Source organism: Lissotriton helveticus, chromosome 3_1, assembly GCF_964261635.1.
Source record: "Lissotriton helveticus chromosome 3_1, aLisHel1.1, whole genome shotgun sequence".
Taxonomy (NCBI): domain Eukaryota; kingdom Metazoa; phylum Chordata; class Amphibia; order Caudata; family Salamandridae; genus Lissotriton; species Lissotriton helveticus.
Window position 1 is genome coordinate 926663263 of NC_136061.1, and position 26837 is coordinate 926690099.

The window sequence follows — 26837 nt, forward strand, 5'->3', positions numbered from 1 at the left end:
CATGACGAGCCCAGCTCGTCATGAAACATGGGAATGAGTAAATCCCAGCGTACGGGCGGAATTCCGCCCGCACTAAAGGTAAGAGTACTATGAGAGTACACCAGTGGTAGAGACGTACTATACAGTTGACAGTTAAAAACAATGGTTACAAGCAAATACAATCACATGTCCACCAAAAAGGGTGAAAAAAGGATAAATTAATGATAACTTCTTTTTTACATTTAATGCAAAATAAAAAAGAACTGAGTGACAATCGTTTATTCCCACAACCACACATTTATTATTTCACGTAGGAACTTATTTAATGCATGAAAATTATTACACAAACTCTTAATTAAGCGTAGTTGATAGAAATATCGATATTCTTAACACAAAAGCAAAACATGTCACTTTGCATGGCTTAAAAAATATTAACAAACCTATTCACAAAATAGGAGGACATAAATAAGAAATGTAGCAACAACAAATTATGGTGGGCGGTATCCCTAGGCGGAGACATCAAGTTATTCTGTCTTTCTTTACATAGCCACATTGTACGATCTCTTATATATAACCGTACTATTTGACAATAAAATTAATTTGTAAGTATAAATGTCTTTTTCAAAACCATGTGCTTTTCTACACAATTTCTCATTCTAAATGTTGCTTTCTGTAAACGAACACGCTTAAGACATTTTTGTTGGATGCAATAACTCATTTGTATATTAGTATGAACGTGCAAACGTAAACTGGTTTATCAGTTAAGTGCCAATCACGCCCAAGCCCTATAACAAATTGAGCATATCAAATAAGCAACTATAGTGCAAAGCTAAATGTTGTTGCCCTTTCTTGAAACTATTGTCATTAAATACATTAAGACAGAAATATTTAACACCTCAATATGACAATGTGTCATAATTCTTTTTAATAATGTATACACCATAAATATTATTAAATTGTTCTTGACAATAGCAATGTTCTTTTAAATTAGACTCAGTGGATCCCTGTTTATATTTTTAGAAAGCTTTGGGAAAGCTAGCAAGTTGAAGAATTAAAGCAATGACTGTACAGTTGTACAAAAATACATTTGTGCTTATCATTCATATACAAATTTCTGGTGAAGTTAAACCATGTACTAAAGTGGTTATTGTACCTTCAAAGTCAACTTTATGCCTGAACTAATTTTACAATTTACAGCATATCTAATTTAGTGGCTCCCACAGGACCTCATAAAGACTCCCTTGCAGCCACGGTCCGTAGTGGGAGTACCTGCCGAGCGGTGACGAATTTCATTGCGTGTACTGCATCCCCAAATGCGTTGCAGTGCCGCAACGAAATTCGTTTTATTTATTTATATGGTTACTTACCTGTAAACCTCCGTAATCCATAGTTTACTACCCCCACCCTCCGCTTCCCCACGTCACCGCCCGGCAGATACTCCCAATACAAACTGCGGCTGGTCCCTTGTGCATGTGGTGTTAAATCTGTGCCCTCACAGTTAACGTAGCAGGGGATCCCATTAAATTTGGTGTTGATGAATTAATGGGGATCTGGGTGAACCCTAACAATCTGCTGAGAATTGAGGAATTACCAAGAGAATCATCAGTTCCATGTCCGATTCCCTGTAATTCCCCAGTCGTCCATGGGGTTTCCCCCAGAGATTTTACTTGCATTCTACGGAACCTGTAATTCCTGAGAAGGCTGGTAACTCTAATTGTCCACATCAGGAATTCAGTGATACCCTTAAAGAGACTCATTATATGGATGTAAAATACCACAGTAGCTGAAACAATACAACTTGAGATGTTAACTTCAAAGGTACTTGATTAAAACGCTTACTACATCTTACTTTCACCTCCATGTTATACAAACATTGAAATAAAGCTTTATTAACATTTCACTTCTTTGTCATTGAAAGCAAGGAAAGACTCTTGCTAACATACCTGTGCTGTATTTAAGAAGAAAAACTTAAACACTTCCAATTTGGTTTATGTAATTGTGAGATTTGCTATTGTGTTCTGAAATCTCGTTCAGAAATGCTGAGTAGACCTTTTAAGTGTGCCTCTTACTTGATGAATACTTATGTTGTACTTTAACAACAGAAACAACTAGTGCAAGTGTCAGACAGTTTAAAAGTGGTGGTTCTACATTAGAATACCTGTATGATCTCCATGTCATTTTGGAGAAGGGTGCAAACTCACATGTAAGCAATAATACTTTGCCCTATATCCTACGACTCTTTCTCAGGCTTAATACCGTTCATTGTTCTGCACTTAACAGTGTAACACTAACCAAATGTAGCAGTTAAGTCTGCTTCTAAGAGCTTTTTCAAATATCCATTTCCTTTAAAGTAATTTTGGGGTTACCAAAGGGGCATCAGTAGTTAGATTTCCAGCAGAACCATTTTGAATGGTTGCTTTTCAAGTGATGAAGTAGTTATAGCCCCATTACTGTACCTCGTTACTGAAGTAGCTGATATATCCGTATGGGAATATAATTGACACAAAGCTCCCTACGTCCTGCTGAACCTCGAAAAAGGAAATATTTTTTTAAGTAGAACTGCTTTTAATTCAGTGCTTTCCATTTTCATCCGAAATGCTCTGAAAAATATGAGGATAAACTCCTAAGTTAAATACTTAAACAATCATCACTTTCTTGTACCTCCGAAAACAATAATGGAAAAAACTAACATATATTCAATCTAAAAGGCATAAGATTACAGGTCTACATCAACTGCTATATTTACAAGTGCATATCACATATTGATTGTCTCAAATTAATTGCTACAAAAAAAGTATCTTTCCAGATGTCACGTAAAGTTTTTTTTCTGATTCTTAAAATATTTGAATACAGATTAAATCTATTGTGTTTTACAAACCATTGAGCTGCATTCAATATTTTAGTCTCGACAGATAGGCTGTGAATCTTCATTAACATATTTACATAAAAAGTATATTTCTTTTCTGCATTTCTACTGGTACAGAGATTCCTATCAGTAATTGAAAAATACTGCAAAGCATAATCAATAACAGGCTCTCTCTTAGGTGGGGATTAAAATGAGATGATGATTTCACTGCAAACAATGTATTAACATGGGTAAGCTTAGATTCCAGATACATATGTACATTAACATGTTCAAACTCAGTGGTGAGCAATTCGAGCCTATTGAACGCCACAGTACATCACAAAAAGAATAACAGTTTGCATGATTATGGTAATTCTGGCTCGTTATGTCTGGAAAATGTTATATAAGAATGTTCTTTTGTCATTATATGACTTCATAACTATAATGTACATTGGTCATGTTAATAGATTTATTTTCACAATTTACATTACAAAATGCACACGTATAGAACGTTTGGTTGTCTATCGGTCTCTCTTATCAATACGGTCTCCAGACAGACTCATCCATTCTTCCAGTGGACGACATTGCTGTGGGTGAATTACTATGACTGCCATCTGCATCCACTCCATCATTCTGATTGGCCAGGTTGTGGTTCATTAGGCTGTTTCCTGCCGTTGTACTTGTACAGGAAGAGAGCATTCTAGTTGGCGACCGTTCTCCCCCTGCAACCATAGAGAATTGGTATGATCCAGATGATGTACCATAGTACAAATGGTAGGGGGATGGGTTAGTCTGGAATGGCCCACTTTGGTTCTGAGTTGATCCAGGGTAGGGTGGAGGAAGGTAGGTGTGATGGAAACGGGTGGATGTGGGCATACCTGCCATGCTGATGCCACCTATGCCTGTCGTAGATGATGTGGCAGTATATGGGAATGCAGCAGACATTGCTCCAGGATAATGCATGCGCGGATCAGGAAACCTGGTTTCCGTGAGGGCAGGCAAACTTGAAAAGGATCGGTCAAACTGCCGTGGATCAGAGAATGGGCTGAGATCTGCTGTTCCTGTTAACAAAATAAGAAACATGTTCAGTAACAGCATGTAGTTCCAGTACTGTGTAGCACAGGCAATCTTATTTTACATTTAAGTCTTTATTGGGTCGATGCTAATGATCCCACTGAGGCTTAGCATTTCAGTATTTTCAATGCCTACGATACTGAAGTTTTTGTTGTACACAGGGTTGACCAAGTGGATGCTGTATAGCTGTATTTGTCCTAATACCAAATATTTAATCTGTTGTTTGTTTGAAGTGCACTGCTGAGCAAACTTACTTTTTTCTTACTAAATTTCTAAACCCGTTGAACACACTTAATGCATCCATATTGTCATGTTCTCGTCTTCCTCTTGGGTTCATTAGCACAATGTGAGCAATTAATACACTAAAGCAAGAAAATACATGTATCAGTAAGTAACATGTGGATTTCCATTGGCAAATCAAACAATTCTAAAATGCTTATGATTTGGAATCAACATTTGATAAATACCACTTTTAACTTTTTAGCTTTCAGTTGTAAAATCTAAACATAGAAGTTTAACAGTTAATTTCATTTTTATTTATTTGGCAGATATTTTTATAGCATATGAATGGGGTCCAAGAGTGAATCAAGAGCATTGCACATAGTAACAGGCCAGTATGGAGAGGTTTGGAGATGACCATCTTCTGTGTAATATTCTCCCACCGACCGCCAAACTGGTGGTCCGACCACCGGTGCTGCAGTGGCCGTACCTCCACCGTGGCTACAGCAGTCCAAAGGACCACCGTAGTCATAATTAGTCCCTAAGTAACACACCGATATTCTCCACAGCTATAGCCAATGCCCTTATTGATGCTCCTCGCACAAAAGCTGGACAACATAGGAATAAGCACACATATTCTGTGTATTTTGAAATTTGAAGATTTATAAAAATTAAATGAAAGTTATGGCTGCCCTGATCTGAAGGTTTAGGCTCTTAATGAGGAATTCTATTGATTCTCTTTAGTTTTAAAGACGTTTTATTCATTTTGGACTGTGGCAATGTTTTCAAAACTGAAAATATCATCTAAACCCCCATGCGCAAAGGAAAGAAACGTGTTACTTAGGGGCTAATTATGACAACGGCAGTAGCTGTGGTGGTGGTGCGGGCACTGCTGCACCAGCAGTCTGCCCGCCCTATTACGAGTTGCTGGTCGGACCACCACAGGACCACTACAAGCACCAGGAATCCCAGATCCCCGGTGGTAGTGCAGCGGTCTGAGGCCTGAAATATGCTTAAGCATATTATGAGTTTCCACACCACCACAGTTTTCATGGCAGTGACCCTGCAGTGAAATGTATGGGGGCAAGGAAATAAAGGGAGCCCTACAGGGCCACCTGTTTCCTCAGTGCCAGGGGATGTATGCATGCACCCCCTGTTCCAGTACGGCATGGACTTCACTGTCCATGCTGTGCTGGAAGGCACTGTGGGAGTCACATACGAGCCTTTGAAAGGCACTGCCCTGGGACTGCCACTGCAGGACCACCAGACCAGGAGAAAACTTCTAATCTGCAGGTGGGTGGCAGAGGGCTTTGTTGGTCTCACAGCGGGGCGCTGGCGCAACGGTCCGCTGCAAGACCGCTAAAGTCGTAATCAGGCCCTTAGAATTTTCATCTTTTTAATTGGCCTGCACTTAAAAATAAAGGCCAGGCCAGTAATAAACCAGCTAGGTGGCAACACTAGTTTAGTGCAGTCATGATGCAAGATGGTAGTGTAGCCCTAGTGGATAGTAGTTTGAGAAATCGCAGCAATCTTACATAGCATCTGCCACACCAAACATCCTCCCACTCCGCCCACCAGCCTAACTGAATCCCCTTTCCTCGTCATAGCTTTCCAGGACTGCTGAAGGCCGGACTTTCCAATACTACATTGGTTTGGTAGCGTTGAGTGGTAATGAGATTCTATGGTAATAGTGTGGTACAGGTGAGTAGTAGCACAGTGCTGAGCGTTTCAAAGTGGTACAAGGGGTAATTGTCATGAAAGTCATTTAGGGGTTGCAGCAGCCACACTTGGCTTGTCACTTGGTGCCCCTGGCTTGGCCTTTGCGACCCGAAGCCTCAGAGGTGGCAAAATCAGTGCCTGGAACAAAGGAGCAACTCGTCCTAATGGACGTTGTTTGTACTCCATTTTCCTGGTTTCCGGTCAGATTGTTTATTACACAAACAGTGAATAATATTATTCACTTAAGTGTAATAGAAATTGTGTATAAGTGGGACTATGGCCCTATCTGACAGCTATGGTAGGTAAGAAATACTTTTAAATGTATGTTGCATGCATGCTTGCAGGTGAGTGTGTTTCTATGAGGGGGAGTGCGTGAATGTGTGTGTATGTTAAGGCATGTGTGTGTGTGTGTGTCAAAGTAATGGCCAAATGGCGTGTGATATCCCTTCCACTACCCCTTGTAATTTGGTGAATTGACGCCCATGGTAATAGTACAGTGCTGTGACTAGGGATGTGTGTGCTGTGACTTGCTGTGTGTAGTTGTGTTTTGCTGAGAGGTGGTTGTTTTCTCTGTGGGATGGCAGTTCACTGTTGGCCTGATAGTTTTGTAGTGATAGTTCAAGTACAGTTGTGTGATGGTGTTCATGTCAGTACAATGTTGTGGTGTTGTAGTCCTTCGATGTGCTGTGGTGCAAAATATAGGGCAAGCTGGCTGTGACCTGCCCTGTCACTGAGTCAAATTCTTGACATGGAAGCTTTCAATTCTGAAAAGAAATCAATTTTAGGGATGCAAGATTAAACTATGCATGTGATTACTTCGCATGCATAACAACAAGGTCTTTACCATGACCATGGGGCCGATTCCAATCTGGGTCAGAAAGCACTCCGACCGAGCCGGATCCGGGGTGTTTTCCGACCGATCCGGAATCCTGCAGTCCGACCGAGCGAGTACGATGAGGCCGTATGTTGTCGGACTCGGTTCGGTCGGACTTCTATAGAAGTCAATGGGAGCCAGTCGTACGGCGCGTACATGGGTTTCCATTGACTGAGTGGGTATGTCGCGGACAATTGCGCCCCCTACAGTGGGTACGGGTCGGTGCCATTCGCACTGTACATGCTTGTGTTGGGGAGACCCATGGGTCTCCCCCTGTGTCCGAGTCGTAAGCCTGCAGGTAACAGGGGGTACGACGCGGACCCCCGAATTCCAACTCCAGGAGCTATTGCGAGCCAGTAGCTCTGACTCGGTCCAGCTGTACGAATAGAGCATCGTACTAGCCTGGTCATGAAACGTCTCCATTGCGCGCCACGGTTTGCTTGTGACCGAGTCGTAAGGAGCAGTTTCGGACCCGTAAACGGATCGGACGGAGATTTCGCGCTTGCTCGCACACGTACTTCGACGTCCTGACCCGTGTACGACTTGGACGGAAATTCAGCCTCAGAATCAGGTCCGTTAATGCCAAACCTGATTCGGTGCCCTTCCGACCGAGATCAGAATCGGACCCCATGTCTTTACCACACATGCCTTTACTATGCATGCCTTTACAATGAATTTCATTGTAAAGGCATGATTGGTAACGGCATATGCGTGGTAAAGGGTACACCCCAGCCGCCTGCCCTAAGCTCTAAAACCCGACCCCCAGCTCTGAACATTACCCCTATCCCAGCCCTTAAAACACCCCAGACCCCTGCTCTGAGCCCTAAAACTAGTCCACAGCTCGAAAAAAACTACCCTGGCCCCAGCCCTAAAAACACCCCACCCCGACCTTAGCTCTAAACCTGGCTTCCAGCCCTAAAAACTACACAGCCTCCGCCCTGCACATGGGGGAGTACCCATGGTACCCCCCTACATTGGCATACACAAGATGGCAGGCACCGCGCAGTGCCTGTCATGTTGTGCATGCCAATGCACAACATGCATTTACAACATTGTGGCGAGTGCTGCTCACAGCACCGCTCGCCACAATGTTGTATATGCGAGATGCGACCGCCACGGTAGCAGTCCAATCCTAATTGGCGGTGTGGGACCGCCGCACCACTGGCGTCCGGTCCCAGCATCACTATTGTGGCGGGCGGACTGAAGTCCGCCTGCCATCCTAATGGATCCCAAAGTGTCACATTTAGACACACAGCCATATTATAACGAGTCACATAAAACTAAAATGAAATAACAGATGAAATAAGAAATCGATTTAAATCATGCTTACGCTACATGTGTATCACTTCTGCTTAGCTCTAGAGCATAAAAAAGATAAATTCTGAGAATCCAAACATCCCTTCCTCCAGGAGTTCACTTTATAGTGTGTTTCTACATTTGACGGCTGTGGTTGAATTCGCTGTCAACCTTGCATGTCACTACTCACTGAAATTAAAGACAAAAACAGTCTGTAATAGGCAGTATGTTAAAATATAATTTTAAAATATTGTCCTGGTGTATATATCCTATAATTACATTTTTGTAGAGTATATTTAGGACACAATGGGCCCGATTCGTAAAGGTAATTTAGACTTTAATTGTAGTTTTTTTAACTAAATTTTTGCAATTTGCAAAATCCGAGTCTAAGTTACTGCTTGGCTAAAAAAATCAGTAGTTAGAACAGTACCACACATGGAAAAATCACAGGAACTGCAACATCCACCCATAGAAAATAGTTAAATACTGAATTTAAATAAAACCCCCTTTGGAGATAATGTTAAAATAAATGACTTAAAATAATTAAAAATGTAAACAAATATCATTTTTGGTTGAAAAAACATATACAATAGTACATATTTGTTTTGTAACGCATTTCGTTGTCTTATTTTGAATGTAAAGATCTAAAATATTTCCATTCATTCAAGATTAATTTCAAAATTAAGTTGTGGTGCTGTAGCATTTTATTTATTTAGTTCTATGTTTCCTATAAAAATATAAAATAAATTTGCATTAATATTTATTATAAAATGTTTTTAATGTTTTTTTTAGAGTTGCATTTTTTAAAAATGTTTCTATACTTTACCATTCGGAGCCTCCAAAGTTGGGGCAGATATCTCTGCATGTTAAGTATAAAGTTAAATAAAAAGGTTTATTAAACTTGAAAATTAATATAAAAAATGTTTTTATATAAAATAATAATGGAAATACATTTTATATACTTATTTTAAATGTAGACAAACATTAACCATGCTACAACTCTGTTAACTTGAGTTTTGAAATAAATATTTAATTAATGAAAATATATTAAATTAAATTAACATTTTTCCGAAGTTTAAATTAAATTTAATTACGCATTACCATTTTTAAAAAGTGTTATATAGAATTAATTAAAATAAATTTTGTTATATATATTAATACCAAATAGTGTTGTAAAATGTTTACAATTCAAAACAGGGCATTAAAATATATTTGAATTCAATAATAAATGAATAACGCTTATATTTTATTATCATTAAATTACATATTTGTAGATTAACTATTTAAAATAATTTAATTTAATTTAGCATTATTTCCTATAGTGGTTTATCTTAGTTCCCTGCCTCCATTATTTGCTGAAGGAGGGTGCTGCTGTTCCAGTGGCTGGCCATGTGTGATGTTTGACTTACTACTGTTTTTTTTTTAAGTACTAACATAGATTCAGATTTTGTGAAGAGCCAAAAATAGCACACTTACACAAAAGTATAAATTACTCAAAAAGAATAAGTTACCTTTGTGAATCTGACCCAAAATGTATATCAAATGATATTGTGACAACAATATTCTGATATCACACCTAAAAAAGGGCACAGTATTTATGACCAACTTAATGAATGGGTCATAAAAATACTGGCCAGCTCTTTACCTTAGCCGTGGTTCTGGAGGCTGGCAAGTTTTACCGGGAGTAGTTGTAAGGTGCTAGTGAAAGTATTAGTGTGGTATGTTTTTTTTTAAGTACTAACATAGACTCAGATTTTGTAAAGAGCCAAAAATAGCACACTTACACAAAAGTATGAATTACTCAAAAAGAATAAGTTACCTATGTGAATCAGACCCAAAATTTATATCAAATGATATTGTGACAATATTCTGATATCACACCTGAAAAATGGCACAGTATTTATGACCAACTTAATGAATGGTTCATAAAAATACTGGCCAGCTCTTCACCCTAGCCGTGGTTCTGGAGGCTGGCAAGTTTTACTGGGAGTAGTTGTATGGTGCAAGTGAAAGTATTAGTGTGGTATGGTTTGCTGTAATGCTATTCTTAGCAAGGCTAGTGCTGAGTTCAAAGTGCGGCTAACATTGAACCGCTGCCTTGGTGCTTTTTTGTGAGGTAGTAATACAGTGCTGTCAGGTTGTATTCTGGTGGTGGAAGTGGTGGTGAGGTTGTGGTGGAAGGAGGTTACACAGTTCTTGAGGTGGAAGCACCCTGGTCATGGTGATAATTTAAGGGTGTTAGGTGAAGTGCAATGGTGAGGGATGGAGTCGTGGTGGGATCTGTGGCAGTGTGTCACAGTGAAATAGTGGGGGGTAGGTGTGCCATACTGAAGGTGTTTTTGTGGCCGTGTGGGTAACAGTGCAGTGGTGAATGGTGGCAGTTCTGTGAAGATTAGTGTTAGTGCAGTGGTGGGAATATTATGCTGCTGTGAGGTGGTAGAGAAGTGGTTTTAGTTGTTTGTACTCTAGGTGCATCAAGTAGTACTATTGTATGGCTACTGTGTAATAGTGGTGGAGTTTGTGCTTTAGTGGCAGCACTAGAAGGAATAATAGTTGTCCTTGCATGAATCACAACCATCCCAGTGTCAAGTGCAGATAGTAGCCAAAAATGACGGCTTCACTTCTGTTACTCCGTGTGCTTAACTCTAGCATTTCTGTCACACTAGGAAGGAGCTTCTTCTAATGGAGTCAGACAGGGAGCAAAAGCAGGTACCACCAACCAGAAAGCTAAAACGTGACCGAACAATTTAGAGTCTGATATAGTTGACTGCATGGCAGAATTATAGTAGGTACTCTAGATACTTTATCTCTGCGTAAACTGTCAGTCTCTAGCAAGTCCTAAACAGAATGTCTTGTCGAATTTGCACAACTCCATAAAAGCACTGAAAGCAAGTCTATATTAAGTGGATGTATCTTACTTTGAGTGTAATTGGGCCAAGACAATTCAGGGATGGATAGTTCAGTGGTCTCTACTGGAGAAAAGACACCCAGTGACCCGCTGAAGGAAAGGCAGACTGCCTAGGAATGCTTTGTATAAAGCTGCACTTCTTGACAGCTGGAACATTTACGTTGCGCGCGTTTATAAATATAACTAACATATTTGTGTATAGAGACTATGCTACATCCTTCAAATATTTGCAAACACAAAACAATTTGAAGGAGCCTCTCATTAGACACGATTCAACCCCAGGCACTTCCTCCCCATTTGCCGGAAAACACAGTTGTTGGAGAGCCTTACACAAATTCAATATATTCCAAAATTCAGACTTAAGAACACAGGGTAAATGTACTAACTTTGACCAGCTGAGTTGCCTCAAAAGGAGAGAGAAAAACAGAGCTATATCTACAAAGATATGGCGCAGTTTTTTTTAACCCTCAGCCCCATGCAATTTAGGCTGCCTGGCGCCAACTAAAGCCCCCTTGTACCATTGTACATGGGTATGTGGGTACTGTCAAGCATGGGTTTTGTTGTGGATGGGGTCACTTCCAGCACAAAAGCTATGCTTTAATACACTACTATTCTAACGTTGTGTGTGTGCTGTAAGGTGAAGCATACGTGCAAAGTTGGTGAAATGTGAAGACTTTTAAAAGTTGCTCCACTGTCACACCTGCCTCAAGGAGGTGTCATTTGTTTACACAAATCCTTGTCTACCTACTGTACTGGATTTGGTGAAAAAAAACATTAGTGGTTGAATGGAAATGCCTATGTACCACCCATTGTATCCCTCTTGATGCAAAGTAGCGTAAAGTAGCGCATAGCGCTAATTTGCTTGACTAAAGATAACTTTCCAACAGAAATTATGGTTTGCGTTGTAAAGTAAATTTCACCGCAACACTATGAGCCCGACTTTTGTCACATTTAGGACGCAAATCCGGTGCAAAGTGTTAGTTAATTTCCCCCACATCATATGAATGAATGGAAATGTAATTATTTGTGGTTATCCAGGAAATGTGCATTTGTCTTCCTCTTTCTACTACTGTCACATACAATACCAACTGAAGCCTTTAAATGTTCTGAAACATATGTATTCAATTGGCTGCAAACGCTGTTTCCTATCAAGTGCTTTCAATGATATTAACAGAAGAAATCCATGAAAAAGAGAAACAACGGGAAAGCCAAATCCAAACAGGTTGTCGGGGTGTGCTTTTCAACAGGTTTAGAAGAAAACATTAATTTGATGTCATGGGATTCTTTCTTTCAAACAGTATTTCATGGAAGGTTGCTGGCAATGGACTTACACCAGAGCCAAACAATTTGAGGAGGCTGGAAAAAGGATGTAAGGGGCTCGAAGATGTTTTGCAAATGCACTAGGTGCATTTAAGGAACTATGTTGTATATAATGTAAGGATCAGTTCCTATTATTAAAACAGTTTAGGATCGCCTGTGCCTAGAACATCTTAGAATTGCGTAACGCAATATTGAGGACAAAAATATTGTGCTTCAAAAATATAGTAGCCAGAAAATCAACTACCAAAATAACGTGAAGGTGAGTATACATCGGTAAGCTTAAGATTTACTATTCTTTATTATGCATACCTTGAAGAGATATATATTATAAAGGTACACGTACGTGTAGTGAATATTGTATATCTATAATTAACTATAGTATACTTAGCTTGACAATATTGTGTAGTCAATATTCTGGCTTTTACAGTTTTGCAGCCCAATATTTAAGAATATTTTATTCTTGTGGTATACCAAACAGGGGTGAATGATTGTTTGATTGTTACACTTTTCAAATTCTATTTAATTCGAAATAGAGTGTTTGTTCCAACAATGGACTGGGCCCTATATATTTTGAAAAATAATCCTTCAGTCAGCCCTGGTTTATTAAACTTCCCTCTTCTCACCCTTGAGAATGTGTGACCTCCCATTCGGCCTCAAAACCCTCCTCTTCACCATACAGTTGTCCCCCACATGATCCTCCCTCCCCAAAATTGTGATTGCTGGATGTAGTATAACCTTTGTGAATATGTGTTGTGCTGTAACCAGAGGTTGGGAAACAATTTCACCCTGGATGGTGGGTGAAGTTTGTGGTTGGTTCCCAAATTTGTTCAGTTGCCCATGTGGTAGAAAGTTTCTCACAAAATGTACATTTTCTCAGACGAAGTAGGAAAATAATCCTCCTGTTTAAGATTGTTTCTTTGCTGAGTTGTAGTCCAAGTAAAATAATACACAGGGTCCATTGTTTTGAAATTCAGTCCAGTAAATGCTTGGCAGAAAAATGACCACACAAACTTCAGAAAAGAACGCAATGCCTTCCTCAGCTTCTCGGAGTAGCTTCTGTATCATTTTGTTGGCTTTGTGAGGTGGTTGCTGTCAGTTTGAACAAATCTGCCATGGTAGGCATAGAAAGTAGCATCAAAAGCTGATTGGGAAGACATCCAAATGCATCGTCGTCGTCACAGAGAGATGTGCGATCGGCCTGATGTTATATAGAGACACCAAAGCGGCTCTGGCAAATAAGAATAAATATAGATGGATGTGATATACACCCATGAGATTGCTTATGCTGGTGATTTAACATATCACAATAACCGACACAATAGGATGCCAGTGTGAAATCTGTTATCCTGTAAAGCAAATGTCATTTACTCAGTTCAAAAATGTCTCTGCACAGCTGATGGGAGTCATGTAAATCACATTTTTGGAGCACCTTCTAAAAAGCTTTTAATTAAGGGTCCCATTACTATGTCGGGTGGACAACCATTAGTCAGCTCGTCGGGGCGTTCCTCCCGACATCTGATACCGGTGGTCTGACTGATACCTGCAGGGGGAATACGCTCCATCTCTGGCTCAAGGAGCCCGTCAGGTGGAGGGCGGATCATAATCCCCAAAATGGAGGTTGAGGCACCGCAGTGGGGATTACGATGCATGTTTCTTACAGCCTTTCTATGGCAGTCCGACTGCCATAGAAAGACTGTCTGAAACCAACTGCGGGGGCCCTTAACAGGGTCCCTGTCCTCCTGCGGCCTCCGCTAATAGGCCTGGGGGGCACCTGCTGTGCCCTTCAAAACCTCCATGTACTGTGTGACAGGCATCATGTGGTGCCTGCCAAATGGTGCATGGATGTTTAAGAAGTGTATATTTCCTATTGCGGCTTGTGCTGCAGCCCACAGCAAAAGCCACAATAGGAAAGATACACGTTCCAACAGCCATGAAGGTGGTCTCATCCTAACATGGGAAGCAGGCCACCGACTCCTTGTCCGGCGGTCTCGTTTCTGACACAATGCTGGCATCGTAATAGGGCTCTAAATGTTCTATTACTATTAATCTGATTGATTAGACTGAATGGAGAACTCAAAAACCTTAATTCAGAGTGAAAAAATTCCTTTGGGTTCGTCTTAACAGACGTCCTATCTTAATTAACTTGGCAGACTTCCAGCATGCAATGGGAAGCTAGAAAGTTAACACTCTGGGGCCACTAGAAGCATTGGGCAATGCAACTCCTCATCATGATTATTCGGTCACATAACTGTGAACCACATGAGAAATGCTTGTGCTAGTCACTGAGAACATAGCAGAAGAAATTCACCAGCTAGTCATTAAGAGAAATTTTGGAGAAATGCATCAGCTATTTACTGAGAGAGTGCCTAAAATGATTCAGTTCATTAATGAGAGAACTACTGGAGAGATGCATTAGAATATTCCTGGGAGAATTGTTGAGAAATGCATCAGTGCATCTCTGAGAGAATTCAGGAAGGCATGTATCCTAAGATTGTTGAGACAGCAGCTGCAGAAATGATCACTGCTGGAGGACATATACCAGCCGGTTACTGAGCTTTTTATTAAAGAGATGCATCCGGTTTTCACTGAGAGGCCAGCTCTAGAAATGCATTGACTTCTCACTGAGAGAATTCCTGGAGAAATGCATCAGCTTGTCACTGAGTCAACTGCTGGAGAAATGCAAGTTTGACACTCAGCGAACTACTGAAAAAAGACATCAGCTATTCACTGAGAGAGCAACCTACAAGTGTAACTTTTCCAAATGTTTCCTCAGTGGTTCACAAGTAGATGGCATGCACTTCCAGCTCATGTTTTCTGAAGAGTCTCCATAAGTTGGAAAGTTATCTTCAGTCCTGGGTCCCTGCTCAATCAAGCAAAGTATCACTCATAAGGCCAGTTGAGACCAAAATACATCTCATGTTCCTTGTTGTTTTCTGCAGGGGGCATGTGGCTTAGCAGTACATCCAATATTTTGACAAAGCTTCCCTTTTTAGGTCTCGCGACCTATCGATGCGCGCATGCGCATCGAGCGGAGCGAGAATTCAAGCGGCGAAAACATCATGAAACCACCAGCTTTTTGCTGCCGTTTTCATGAAGTTCATGTGAACCACGTGTTCAAACATGAACGCGCATCAGCCTCCCTCCATTTGCCGCACAGCACATCAAAGGGCTTCGCCCAGCGTGCGCTCTGCGGCTTCTCGGCTTCTCCTCTCCTAATTACAGCCTTCCTTGCATTTCTCCTCCCCCTCCCCAGCCAGCTTCCCCCAGGCCATGTTCCCTCATCCCTCGCACCCCCTCCTCCTTCAGCTTGAGCTGCGTGAACACGAGGGGCACTATATTGTTTTGACTTGTTGGTGAAATTGGTGAAAACTAAAACTTGTTACTTGCTCGTCACTCCCGTGGGCCGTGCTGTGAGTACTCTGCAGCTTATCCCCTTTCACAACAAAATATCCCTTTCTCACCCGTCTGTTTCTCCCCCACTCCACCTGTGTTGCCGTCTCACTCATGTGCTTTCTTTCTCAGCAGAAAGACATTACATGTCAGACAAATACTCCATAGCCAGGGTTTCAATTAGCTGTTGATGTTTGGAACAGCATGGCATCACATGCGACAGCAGCTTTCTCTTTTCACAAAAACGTACTTGGCTGCAGCAAGAGTACAAACGTTTTGCATTTTTAAACGTTCCTTGGTGGATCACTTCCCCCTCCTTCGCTCCCCTTCTCAATGAACCCCTCCTATCCCTGCATCCTTCTCTGACTCTGTCTCCCCATTCGATCACACTCATCTCTGTCCTTCCTCCCCTTTTTGACCAGCCCTTTCCGTCATCAGCCAGGGTAGCAGCCGGGTACAATATGTCCTCTTTGACACCCTGCCGTGCAAGTCGTAGGGACTTGCATAACATACGTTACTTTGCTGCACATATATTGTCAAACTCCTAGAAGAAGATAGTGCAGTATCATTTAATTTTTATATATTGCTGATAACCATATAGACAGTGCAGCACACAGAAGGACTAAACTATTTAAAAAGCAGCAAAAAAAAAACAAGCATTGGCATTGCCAATAGGTCTCGTTTGTGGGACCTTAGAAGTATTTAGTTTTGCAGCACAATATCCTTGTTGCATAATCGGATATTATGCTGCAAAACTAAATACTTCTAAGGTCCCACAAGCGAGACCTATTGGCAATGCCAATGCTTGTTTTTAAATGGGGTTGTAGAATTTGCATACGTTTGGGTATCTTCAGCTTTGTCTTACATGTGCTAAAAGAAGTTCTTGTTGAAATTGTAGCCAGTGCATTATCGTTCTCTGATCGTTCTCTGTTTAGCCTCCCTATATAGAGTCTATATGCCCTGATGTAGACTCCTTACTTGCTTGTGAAGAAACCCAAGTTGCACCACACTGATGAGTTCCGGTGAGGGTGAAAAGCATTTTAGGATCTTGTTATTTTTAGGGATATGAAGTGTGTATGCTTCCAAAAGTGCACCTTCAGGCAAACCTTCTCTTATAAAGAACACTTATTCACAATTCAAAGTGAGTTTTTGCAGGGAATATTTTCAGCATAATTGTCTTTTGTAATGCTTAAGTTTTGAAAAAAGTCACGAAACTTACTGAGGAAAACTCTCTCAACCTCATACACCCATGGCTAGCCTTATGATCACGTTGTCTTGCAGTTGGGGCACGGATTGGTTGCTTTGCGTCAGATGAAGCAGCTTTTTTAAAGTTAGCGACAAACTAAAAACAGTGGGTAAAGTTTGTACGAGGTACTCTCAACAGGTGTCTTCAATATTTCCATTAAATGTTATTTCAATGATACCTAAAGACCCCGCAAGACCTCAATTGGTTTTCACATTCATTGACACTAATCAAAAACACAATTTCTCATAAAAATATGCTTTTTAATTTTTCCCCTTATTTCCGGTGTTATTTGAGTACTGTTGCACTTGTATAAGCACTCCCCTGCACAAACTTCTTTACTGTTGTAAGATATTGATCCTTTCTTCTAAAAAATAAATCCCTAGAAAGGGCTAGTTAGACTGAACCTGGTCCTAGTAGGGAGATAAGTTTAAGAAATCATCAAAAAGAGAGTGCAATTTAGGGGTGGTTCCTCCATATGAGCGCAGGCGCGACCCCCACTCAAGTTACTCTCCAGAGATAAAAAATTTAAATGGTAATACATTACTATTTTATTTTTCATCCTCCTGTCCTGAACTGAGCATCAGGGCAGGGCAAGGCCGCTGCTGAAAGACAGAAGCAGGGAGGAGGGTGGGTTATGTTTGCACTTTTTAAAGTGCGCATGTCCCTTTGGCCAGGCATCTTAAAAATGACCAGCCAGACATGTGCACTTTGAAACCTCTAACCGAGCTGTCTTAAGACAGATAGAGCAGAGTAAGTGCAGAGCTCCAGTGTCCTTAGGAGCGGCGAGTGAGGCCATTCTCTCAAATCAGGATGCTGCTCCACAGCATGAAAGCAACGCCAGGATTGGTGCCTGCTCTGCAGCATCTGGTTGAGAAGAGGTCCGGAGCGGAAGACCTGGGAGGACGTTTAAAAAAAAATGTAATATTTGCGTGCACGCCCACCTACTCTCCTCTCCCCATAGATGCTAGCCTCCACTGAGAGCAATAACTGGGGAAAATGTCTGCAAGCCCATGTGTTTCTAGTTGGACTTTTAAAGTATCTTCCACATTCTACGTAGTCCCCGATTGCAAGCTGTCAGAGTGGAGTATCGAAGAGAAATTTCACTCAGCACAATTATAATTACCGCAGTCAGATTTACCAAATGTGGGAACACCAGACCCTATTTTATGGGCCACAAAATCTGCCCAGTAAATTTGGGCTAGGAAAGGGTTCCATTGCTGCCTGGACCCAGTCCACAGCCCTCTCCTGACACTCCATCACGGCATTGAGCAACATGTAACAAAACCCACCGCCAGGAAACAACCTTCCATTTCCTCTCCCACCTTTCTCACCAGACTTTTTCCACCCCTTGCTCTGCAACAGGCTTCCTTATACACATGTTTCACATGGCTGACCACCTACCTGGGTATCTAGCATATGTATGCATTAACAAACATGGAATTGGGAATTCTGCACAGTTTTTCCCACTTCATGGGGATTAATTATAACATAGGGAAATAAGTGTGAAAAATCCGAGCAGTAACTGAAATTCAGGCTCCATGGCATTTTCCCATAATTCACCCGGACTAGTGATTTGAACCTTAGCATACAACCTTGCAGTAACTTGCGAGATATGTACGACATTTATTTCTCTGTCACCTGAAGTAAAGCAACAAGAGTAAAGCAGGTTAGCACAGCAGAGGGAGAGGCAAGATTGTAAAAGCGTTTTTGGTGCTGCCTTTCAAGGCTCTAGAATTTTGTTATTTGCTGATCCAGGGATTTGCTCTTGTGTTTTTGTTTTTGCGTGAAAGTCCTCATATTCATTGTTGGCCACGAGGACACATTTTGCATTTAAAAAAGCTCAAAATCCCTTTGACACAAATAAAACCCGCTCTCCTTCTGTATGATCATGCTGTTTGCATGCTTGTGAGGTAGGATGTTTAACTGATTTGAAGCGAATTTTCCCAGTGTGGCGTAATGGTATAATTTCTGGCATTTCATGTAATAAGGGTATCAGGAAATGTTGGACATTATGACAGAATGCGACAGCGTAAATCAAATGTAGCCAAGTTTTAGTGGTAATGAACTGTTGCCTCTATACTGGTCAGTGGTAACAGCCAATATTTGTTCTTTCCATTCATTATGTGCCTTGGCCATAAGTTTAACCTCATAATTGAAGGACATGCAATTAACAGCAGTATACACCCTATGTAGAGGGCAGTAACCATATGAACAATCTCAACCCAGGACGATATGGACTACTGAGCTGTATAAATGAGTCCCAAAGCTTTACAATTTGTGCTCCGTCTTTGAACCTCTCGACTGAGGGTCCATTCCTGGTGTCCCAGCCAGGGCCAGCCTATGAAAGGACTTGCTCACAATCTAACATCTGGCCCAAAAGTGTAGTTCAAGAAGGAAATACAGAGGTTTAAATAAAAGTCAACCTATATTACGAAACCTATGTGCAATTTCATCCGATATGTCAAGACGCTCACCAATGTGGCAGCATGGGGGTAATTCGCGCAAAGGAAATAATAGCTTCATTTATTTATGCCAGATGGATATCTTGAGCTAAATAAAGACAGTGGCTCTCCAGCCAGGCCCATGAGGATGAGTTGATTAAGCTATCTTAAATGGAATATCCTGATTTTAATTCCTGGCGTAAACACTGAAAGCACTGTTTATCTGTTGAATGCGATGTCTCCTAAATAAAACGGCCGACTGTAGACAGAAAGTCCCCAAAGCCAATTTGCTCTCTTATAAATGCTCACTCACATATGCAAGGATGTTGGAAAGTAGGGTTATTAAGGTTTGTGTGGGTGGGCTCACTGATGAAGGGGTCCTTTGGAGAAGCAGCTAATAAACACAGCAAGGAATAAACAGCCAGGGACATCCCGCCTGATCTGGGAAGCAGCTCGAGGGATGGCTCAGTGAAAGTAAAACCCTCTGCTCACTGGGACTACAGGGAAGCTCTGCATGTGACGGTTTGTGAGGAAGCCTCTTTTGTTATGTTATGTGGATTTGTATGGAGTGCCATAACCCGTGAAGGTATCCTTGTCCCATGCAGGTACGGGAGCCTAGACACGAAGGCGAGTGGGGTTATTTGAAGAGCCATGTTTTCAGTTTCTTGCAAAACACAGGAAGAAAGGACAGGGCTGGACTGGGAACCCAAAGCAGCTCAGGCAATTTTGTCTGATCGGACCAACCCCAAGGGGGGGGAGGATGGAAGTGTCAAGCACTGCTGCTGAACAAAACCGGCCCCAGCGCTGCTGCTTTTGTTACAGGGGGCTGATATTGCAGCATTGCTACAAAATTGCCCCCAGTAACAAACCAGCCCCCGCCACTCCCAAACCGGCACCCACCCTTCCACGTCCTCGGAAAACACCGGATGCCTGTTATAGCCAGTCCAGCCCTGAGAAAGGAGGAGACTCTGATGTGTATAGGGAGGTCAGTCCATGCTTTAGGAATGATGAGCGAGGCCCTCTAATCAAGAAAGCCTCAGCGTGCTGTTGCCAAAGCACAGCCCAGCTCAGGATTCAGGATCTGGAGGGCCATAGACAAGTATGAGTTGGAAAAAAGATGCATGATGACAAGACATTAATATTAGTAAAAGACTTGGGAGATATACTGGTTTATACTCATAATATTCATCCAATTTTGGTATATTTAGAAGCAAAATGTACATATCTTTAGTAAAGTTGGTCCCAATGGGTGTGGTCATTGGCAAGGCCCAGTGTCACTGTGTACTGCGATTTGGTGTTCTGGGCACAGGAGATCAGTGCAGATCATACCCTATGCCAATGAGGTCCAACTGAAGGTAGTGCCAACCAGGTAGTGGCTGCAGGGAAGCTGTGGTCAGTTCCTGCTAGAAACATGTCACAAGCATGGGTGTTCTGGCTACAAGGAGTGTCTGAAATGCATAAGCTGTCAATCAGAGATGCTATGGCACCACTGCTAAACCTAAATGCGGAAAATAAATACTTAGCTGCCTGTCGAAGAACTTGTTCCTAATATATTACCTACAAGGTAGACTGGGCTTTGGATCAGTGTACTCATGATTAGATGGCTTTTTGTTGTCTATCGCAGTTCTGCGCTCTTGAACTGATGATTTTCCTACCTATTTTTTTTTTGGGACGTTCCATAAGCATTTCAGTCTCATAATAAATATTCTGATTGAATGAGTTGTATCCTTCCACCGCCAAAGTGAGGGGACTCGTTTTTCTTTGCCTTCCAGCACTCCATGAGACTGCATGCCTTTCCAAGTCTTTCTCTAGCATTTATTTCTCTTTACTTGTCTCCCCATCACTTGTTCCCCACTGCTCCCCATCCTGCTTGCCATTTTCAAGTTTTGTAAAAACATTTTTTGACATCAGGTGGCCTTTGCTCCCCCATGCACACTCTATTAACTCTCCCTCCCCACCACTGTCTCTGCCCAATGCTCCCTGTCCTGCTCCCTAGTTAAAACATGTTTTAATGTTGTATGTTTTTACAATGGTCTAGTAGATGCTAAATGCTACTGGGCTGTTCGTTTCCTTTTTTAGGGCGGCCAGGCACTTTCTTTTTAACTATTTTTTACTCATAATCTACTGTTCTAAAACGACCATGCTGGAAAGGTGAATTAAAATTGCCAAAATGAACAATGGTGTGTCATAACACGTACATGCATGTGTCATGACGCATGCACACACGTGTACACATTTGCGGCCTTCTTGGACTGGTTTTTTTTCCAATGCAAAATACATTCCAAAATGCCTGATTATATCACGAAGCATGCATTTGCATACATTGTGATGAACTGGTGGCCAGTTTGGCAACAGTCAATGGCAATGCAAAACAAACAATTGTCAAAGTCTGTATTTTGGCCTTTTGGAGTCGCAATCAATTGGCTTTGCCAATGCTTGTTAGGTTTTCATTTGAATTATAAAGCCTTTTGTGGCAGTGGCTTCAGACCTTATATTTCTCAGATATTATGTCATACCTACGAATCATGTGTTTTGCATAATTTGTGGAAATCACATCATCCCTGACACACTACCAGATATTGCATTAGTCAGTGTAGTTTTTAGTATATGTGTTCCTGTTTTAAAACAACATGCAACATAAAAATTTTCATAACAGAGCATATAGTCTGGAGTTATGATTAAATTTCTAAATCACTTTACGGCACTCTGGAATATTATATCACGATAACTCTGCATATCCATTGAATAAGTGGGTGGTGTTCAAAGTATAGACAGCGCACATGAAAGTTCCTGAACTTGCAGGATGAAATACTTTCAAATGTATCCTTAGGGTACTGACATGCATCAACCCTGTTGATTTTGCAATAAACATAGTGATGCTGTCGAAAATTATTAACAAATTCTGAATGACTACCTATATTCCACAACATGGCGCCCTCCATTATTCGGGAGTAGTTAAGAGATTCTTAAACTGCTAAGATGTATTTTTATTTTGTAAAACCACCATAAGAGATGGGCTTCAGTACTTCGGAAACTGGTTATTTCTTATGTGTCATAGTGTACACCTGTTGTAACTTTAACCTCCTGATTGCCCTACTGATGTACATATCAGACATATTATAGGCCTTATGATAAGTTTGGCAGTGCAGGATTGGGACTACCCCGCTCCCGCACCGTCAAACCCATGTCGGAACCGCCCATCTGGTGGGCTGTTTTCAGGCATTCCCAGGGCGGTGCCTATGCAAAAAGGAACCTCAATGGGAAAGTCCATACCTGCACAGCATGGGCTGCGGCAGTCCATACCGGCAAGGTACTTTTGTGCATGCACACAGGAGAGGACATGTTGTGCTCTCCTGTGTGCATCCACCTGGCGAGAGGCACCAGGGAGCCCTGTAGGGCCCTCTTTGTTTCCTCACCGGCACCCTTTTCATAGCGGTTGCACCGCCATGAAAAGTGTGGCGTGAGGAAACTTTCAATATGCTTGGCGGTACCGCCACAGCTCTGGTTGGAGTGTGCATGTCGGTTTGGGCGTAATGAGACGGCTGGCCAAACCCACATGTGCACTGATACCAGTGCATACCACTCCTCATACAGTGCCTGCCATCCCCCTGGCCCTACCCTCAAGGACTCAGCCGGGAAAGGAAAAATAGCACGATAATAAAAAGTGTTTATTATAATTTTATTTTTCCTTTCCTGCTTTTTTGAGGCCGCTGGTGAGGGGGAGCCGATGCGCCTCCGCCTCTGCGGTGGCGCCGCCGCCAGTGGCGGAGCTAGGGGGGCATATCACCCCAGGTGGCACAAGTTTTAGGGGAAGAGGCCCCCTCCCCCTGCTCTTACCTGCCGCCGTCGCCCCCTCCCTCTGCTCTTACTTGCAGCCGTCGCGACCGCAAGAATCGCCATTAACACCCTCCCTGACCCACGCTCTTCAATCAAGTCGCCGCCAGCGGCAAATGCAGTGGCCGCCACGGGTGGCCGAGGGCCTAGCTACGCCTCTGGCCGCCGCTGCTACCCAAATGCATCAATTCCAACACACACCATACAGGTAGATCCCTGCCTTCTACCCCTGCCTCTAGCATGATCGAAAACATGAAACATAACTCAAGACCTGCAAGGTAAATTAGAATTGCCAGTTAATTACAATTATATTTTGCTCCCCTATCTTTCACACCTCTTTCTCCATCACACTGCTGGATACTGCACCTACCTGGTCACTCCTGCAAGGCAGTGAAACAACTCCCAGATAGAAACACAACAGACGATGCTACTGTCCATGCACTTCTCCACAGGGTAGCATGCCATCCATCCAAAAATACACACGTTTTGAAAGCACACATGCATTTGCTTTTCCTGGGAAGGCAAGTTCCTTTTCAGATTGCTTCTGTCATCTCGCTGTTTTTTTCTCTTTGTTACCTAATAATGCGGGTTTCATGGACACTCCTGAAACATTTGAGAAAGCACATGTTTTTCCACTCTGGAATAGGATTTGGGTAGACTATGAGGTCCTTTGGGCGTGGCCTGGTTCACCCAGCACCTACTGAGTACGGTGGCGTGACACAGGCCACCTGCAGCCCTCGCTGTGCAGGGGTGGGGCGAGCTGCAGGGGGCCCCCTCAGCACAGTACTCTGGCCTGAAAGCTCCTGATTAAATCCGGAGCGGGGGGCCCTCCCTGTACCTTGCATGGGGCCTCCTCAAATGTTCTTACACAAGTGGCCGGGTATACGCCAGAAAGGACGGAAAGAGCTTCTGCTTTCTATACCAGCATGATCTGTGGCAGCCATTTTCACAGCCACGGCCGGTGGAGGGCGTTTCGGTGGGGCGGAGAGGCGGGGCGGGGGAGGGGCAGGATGGGGGGTGCTAAAAACGGGAGTATGGATAATTGAAGGTAAGTAAACAATTTAATAAATAAAACAAATTTCGTAGCGCACCCTGCATCACATTTTGAGATGCAGGGCGTGCTACGAAATTCGTTTTATTTATTAAATTGTTTACTTACCTTCAATTATCCATACTCCGGTTTTTAGCACCCCCCACCGCGGCTCTCTGCCCCACCGAAACTCCCTCCACGGGCCGTGGCTGCATTTTCATGAGGTTGTGCAAAGACCTTTATCTTCTTCTTAGTTGTTTTGGGGTTGTAATCACCAGTGAAGCTGTGAGAGTCCAGACAGGAATGTTTCGGGGTAAGTGTGATGATTTAATGTATCGTTCTATAAATATTTGGGAAACAAAAAAAAGAGGTTGAAAAAAACGATAGTGGTCCTAGAGGAACAACCAAGACTTGTCAAATGTCTTTTACATCATGGTGGCTGTGAGATCTGAGTCTGGTTAGAGCTAGCTTCAGTACCAATTGACTGAGCTGAAATCCTGGCACACGGTAGGCACATCGCACTGTGAAGGGGAAGTTGAATTATGCGTTGCTGCAGCTATGGCATTTTCGGCATAACTAGGGATTTTTCACAGTGTCTACCATCTGCTGTAGATATCAGCAAGAAAATAGTTTCTAAGTTAAGCAGATCAAAAGTTACTAAACAAAGAGTGCCACCCATGACTCTGTTTATTGACAGACCCTTTGCAACGGTTAACTTGTCACCTTTCAGTTTATGAATGCTGTATTCAAGGGTTAAACTGGAAATAAACAGGTGCAATGTGCCCAGTCAGTATTAATAGCTGTTAAAATTTCAAGATAGTGAAATTAGGCTGCTACCGATTTTGTCACATTAGGGAGCATAATTGTCCATTGCATTCCACATAATTTCCACCCTGCTGCATAATTTCAGTGGCTTTGCTAATGGGTCATAATGACACCTGGACATTTTTTTTAATGCATTACAGATTACAAAATTGGACATTTACTCGTTGTGTAACTGGTTGAACAATCACAGGGTGCATTGCTGGTTATTGAGCACACATTTTGGCTTGTGAAAAAACGCTCAGGACTCAAATTAAGATTTCTTTGATAAGAATTGCACCCTGGAATAAGATGCTAGGTTTGTTTCATGAAAACGAAAAAGACGGGCTTGGAATTATGTCATCACATATCTGTAGAGCTTCCCTACTCTTGATCCCCTCGTGGAATTGACATTGGACTGCCTTCAATCGTGATGACGAGTCACAGTAGTTTTTTGTAACAATATTTCCTGAATTGTGGAAAAAGTGCCATAAATCTAGGGGTACAAAGGAACATGTATTACTGTTGAGGGTCACACAATGTCACAAAGGGAGGGCTCTTTACCACTGGGGCCTCCGTGTTCGTTTACAACAAGCTTACAATACGTTTTTAAGCAAATAAAAGCAGGCCAACGATTATAGGTGTATACAATATATGGAAATGCTATATACCACACCGATCCCTTCCTCCCTCCTGGAGTTCACTAGAAGGGTGTGTAAGGTCTGGATACATGCCCTATGATGGACAGGGTAGGACAGAAAGATTATGTTACAAACTTCGTTATAGAAAGGGAGGTGGGTGAGCCAGGCTACCAATTAGAAGGTTTAACAAGGTGGGACCTCATTGGCATCTCGCAGCTGGAAGATGTCTTGCGGGCAGGCACACATGAAATCTTTTCAGGGCAGTCTCAATTCTATAAATATCGTCGACACTTTGAAACTTTAATGACCCATGGAGACTCCTTTGGAAAAGCCCCAAATTCAGACTGCCAGTTGTTGGAGGGACTGATGGGAAAAGAAGGTATTTCCCAAGTGTACATGTTGTTGGTTATTAACTCAACACAAACTTTTCACCCCAAAATGGGCCAAAATGGGAAGCTTCCATTGGCCCTCAGAGACAGTAAATGGAGGGAAGCACTCATGTCGCCAAGGGAACTGGGGATATTCTCCAGGCTATGCCTGGCTTAAACACATTATCTGGAAGTCTATCTTTGCTAAGGTGGGGTCCGCTGAGAGCAATAGGATGAGCTGAGTGGCGTAGGAGATGATGTTGTGCAATCTGATGATGTCTGCGAGTGGTATCATGTAGATGTTGAAGAGATTTAGGCTGAGAGATGAGCCTTGGGGGACACCACAGATGTTGTGCTTGGCTTACGATATGAAAGGAGGGAGTCAGACTCTGAGTGCGTCCCATGAGAAAGGATGACATTCATCTGAGCATGTCGGCTGTTATACCAATGTTGAGTAGGTGATCGATGAGTGTCTGGTGGGAGACCGTGTCGAAGACTGAGGAGAGGTGAAGCAGGTTCAGGGTGGCTGATTCTTCTCTGTTGAGTAGGGTGCGGAAGTCATCAGTTTCGGTGACCAGGGGTGTCTCTGTGCTGTGGTTGGTTTGGAATCCTGACTGGGATTGGTCCAGTAGGTTATTATTCTCCAGATGTTCAGTGAGTTGGAGGTTGATGGCCTTCTCCAGGACTTTTCAATCTAACTAACAGACTCACATGCGCACTGCTAAAATTAACTCAAATCTCACTTTACTAATCCACCACTAATCCTTTTTAGGTTCCGGAGTAGCATGCTACTCACTGAAAAGCGTTTTGACGCCTCGCCTGGGGTAGTAAGCACTATATGACTACAATTAC

The 26837-nt window shown here is 42.3% G+C and overlaps 1 protein-coding gene across 3 annotated transcripts in view; it reads right to left on the bottom strand.

Moving 5' to 3' along the window:
• Positions 1–256: 256 nt before the first annotated feature.
• RUNX3 (RUNX family transcription factor 3) overlaps positions 257–26837 on the bottom strand; it is a 542293-nt gene continuing 515712 nt past the window's right edge. For 2 of the 3 annotated variants that reach the window (XR_013608734.1, XR_013608735.1), the window contains exons 9-10: positions 1427–3885; positions 257–1248 (exon numbers count right to left, since the gene is read on the bottom strand). Coding sequence is in view for 1 of the 3 variants with exons in the window: in XM_078681272.1 (XP_078537398.1) it covers positions 3362–3885 (524 nt within the window). In the remaining 2 variants the exon portion in view is untranslated. Of the gene's footprint in view, positions 3886–26837 lie in introns of all 3 variants that reach the window. The other variant, XM_078681272.1, reaches the window with a different exon arrangement.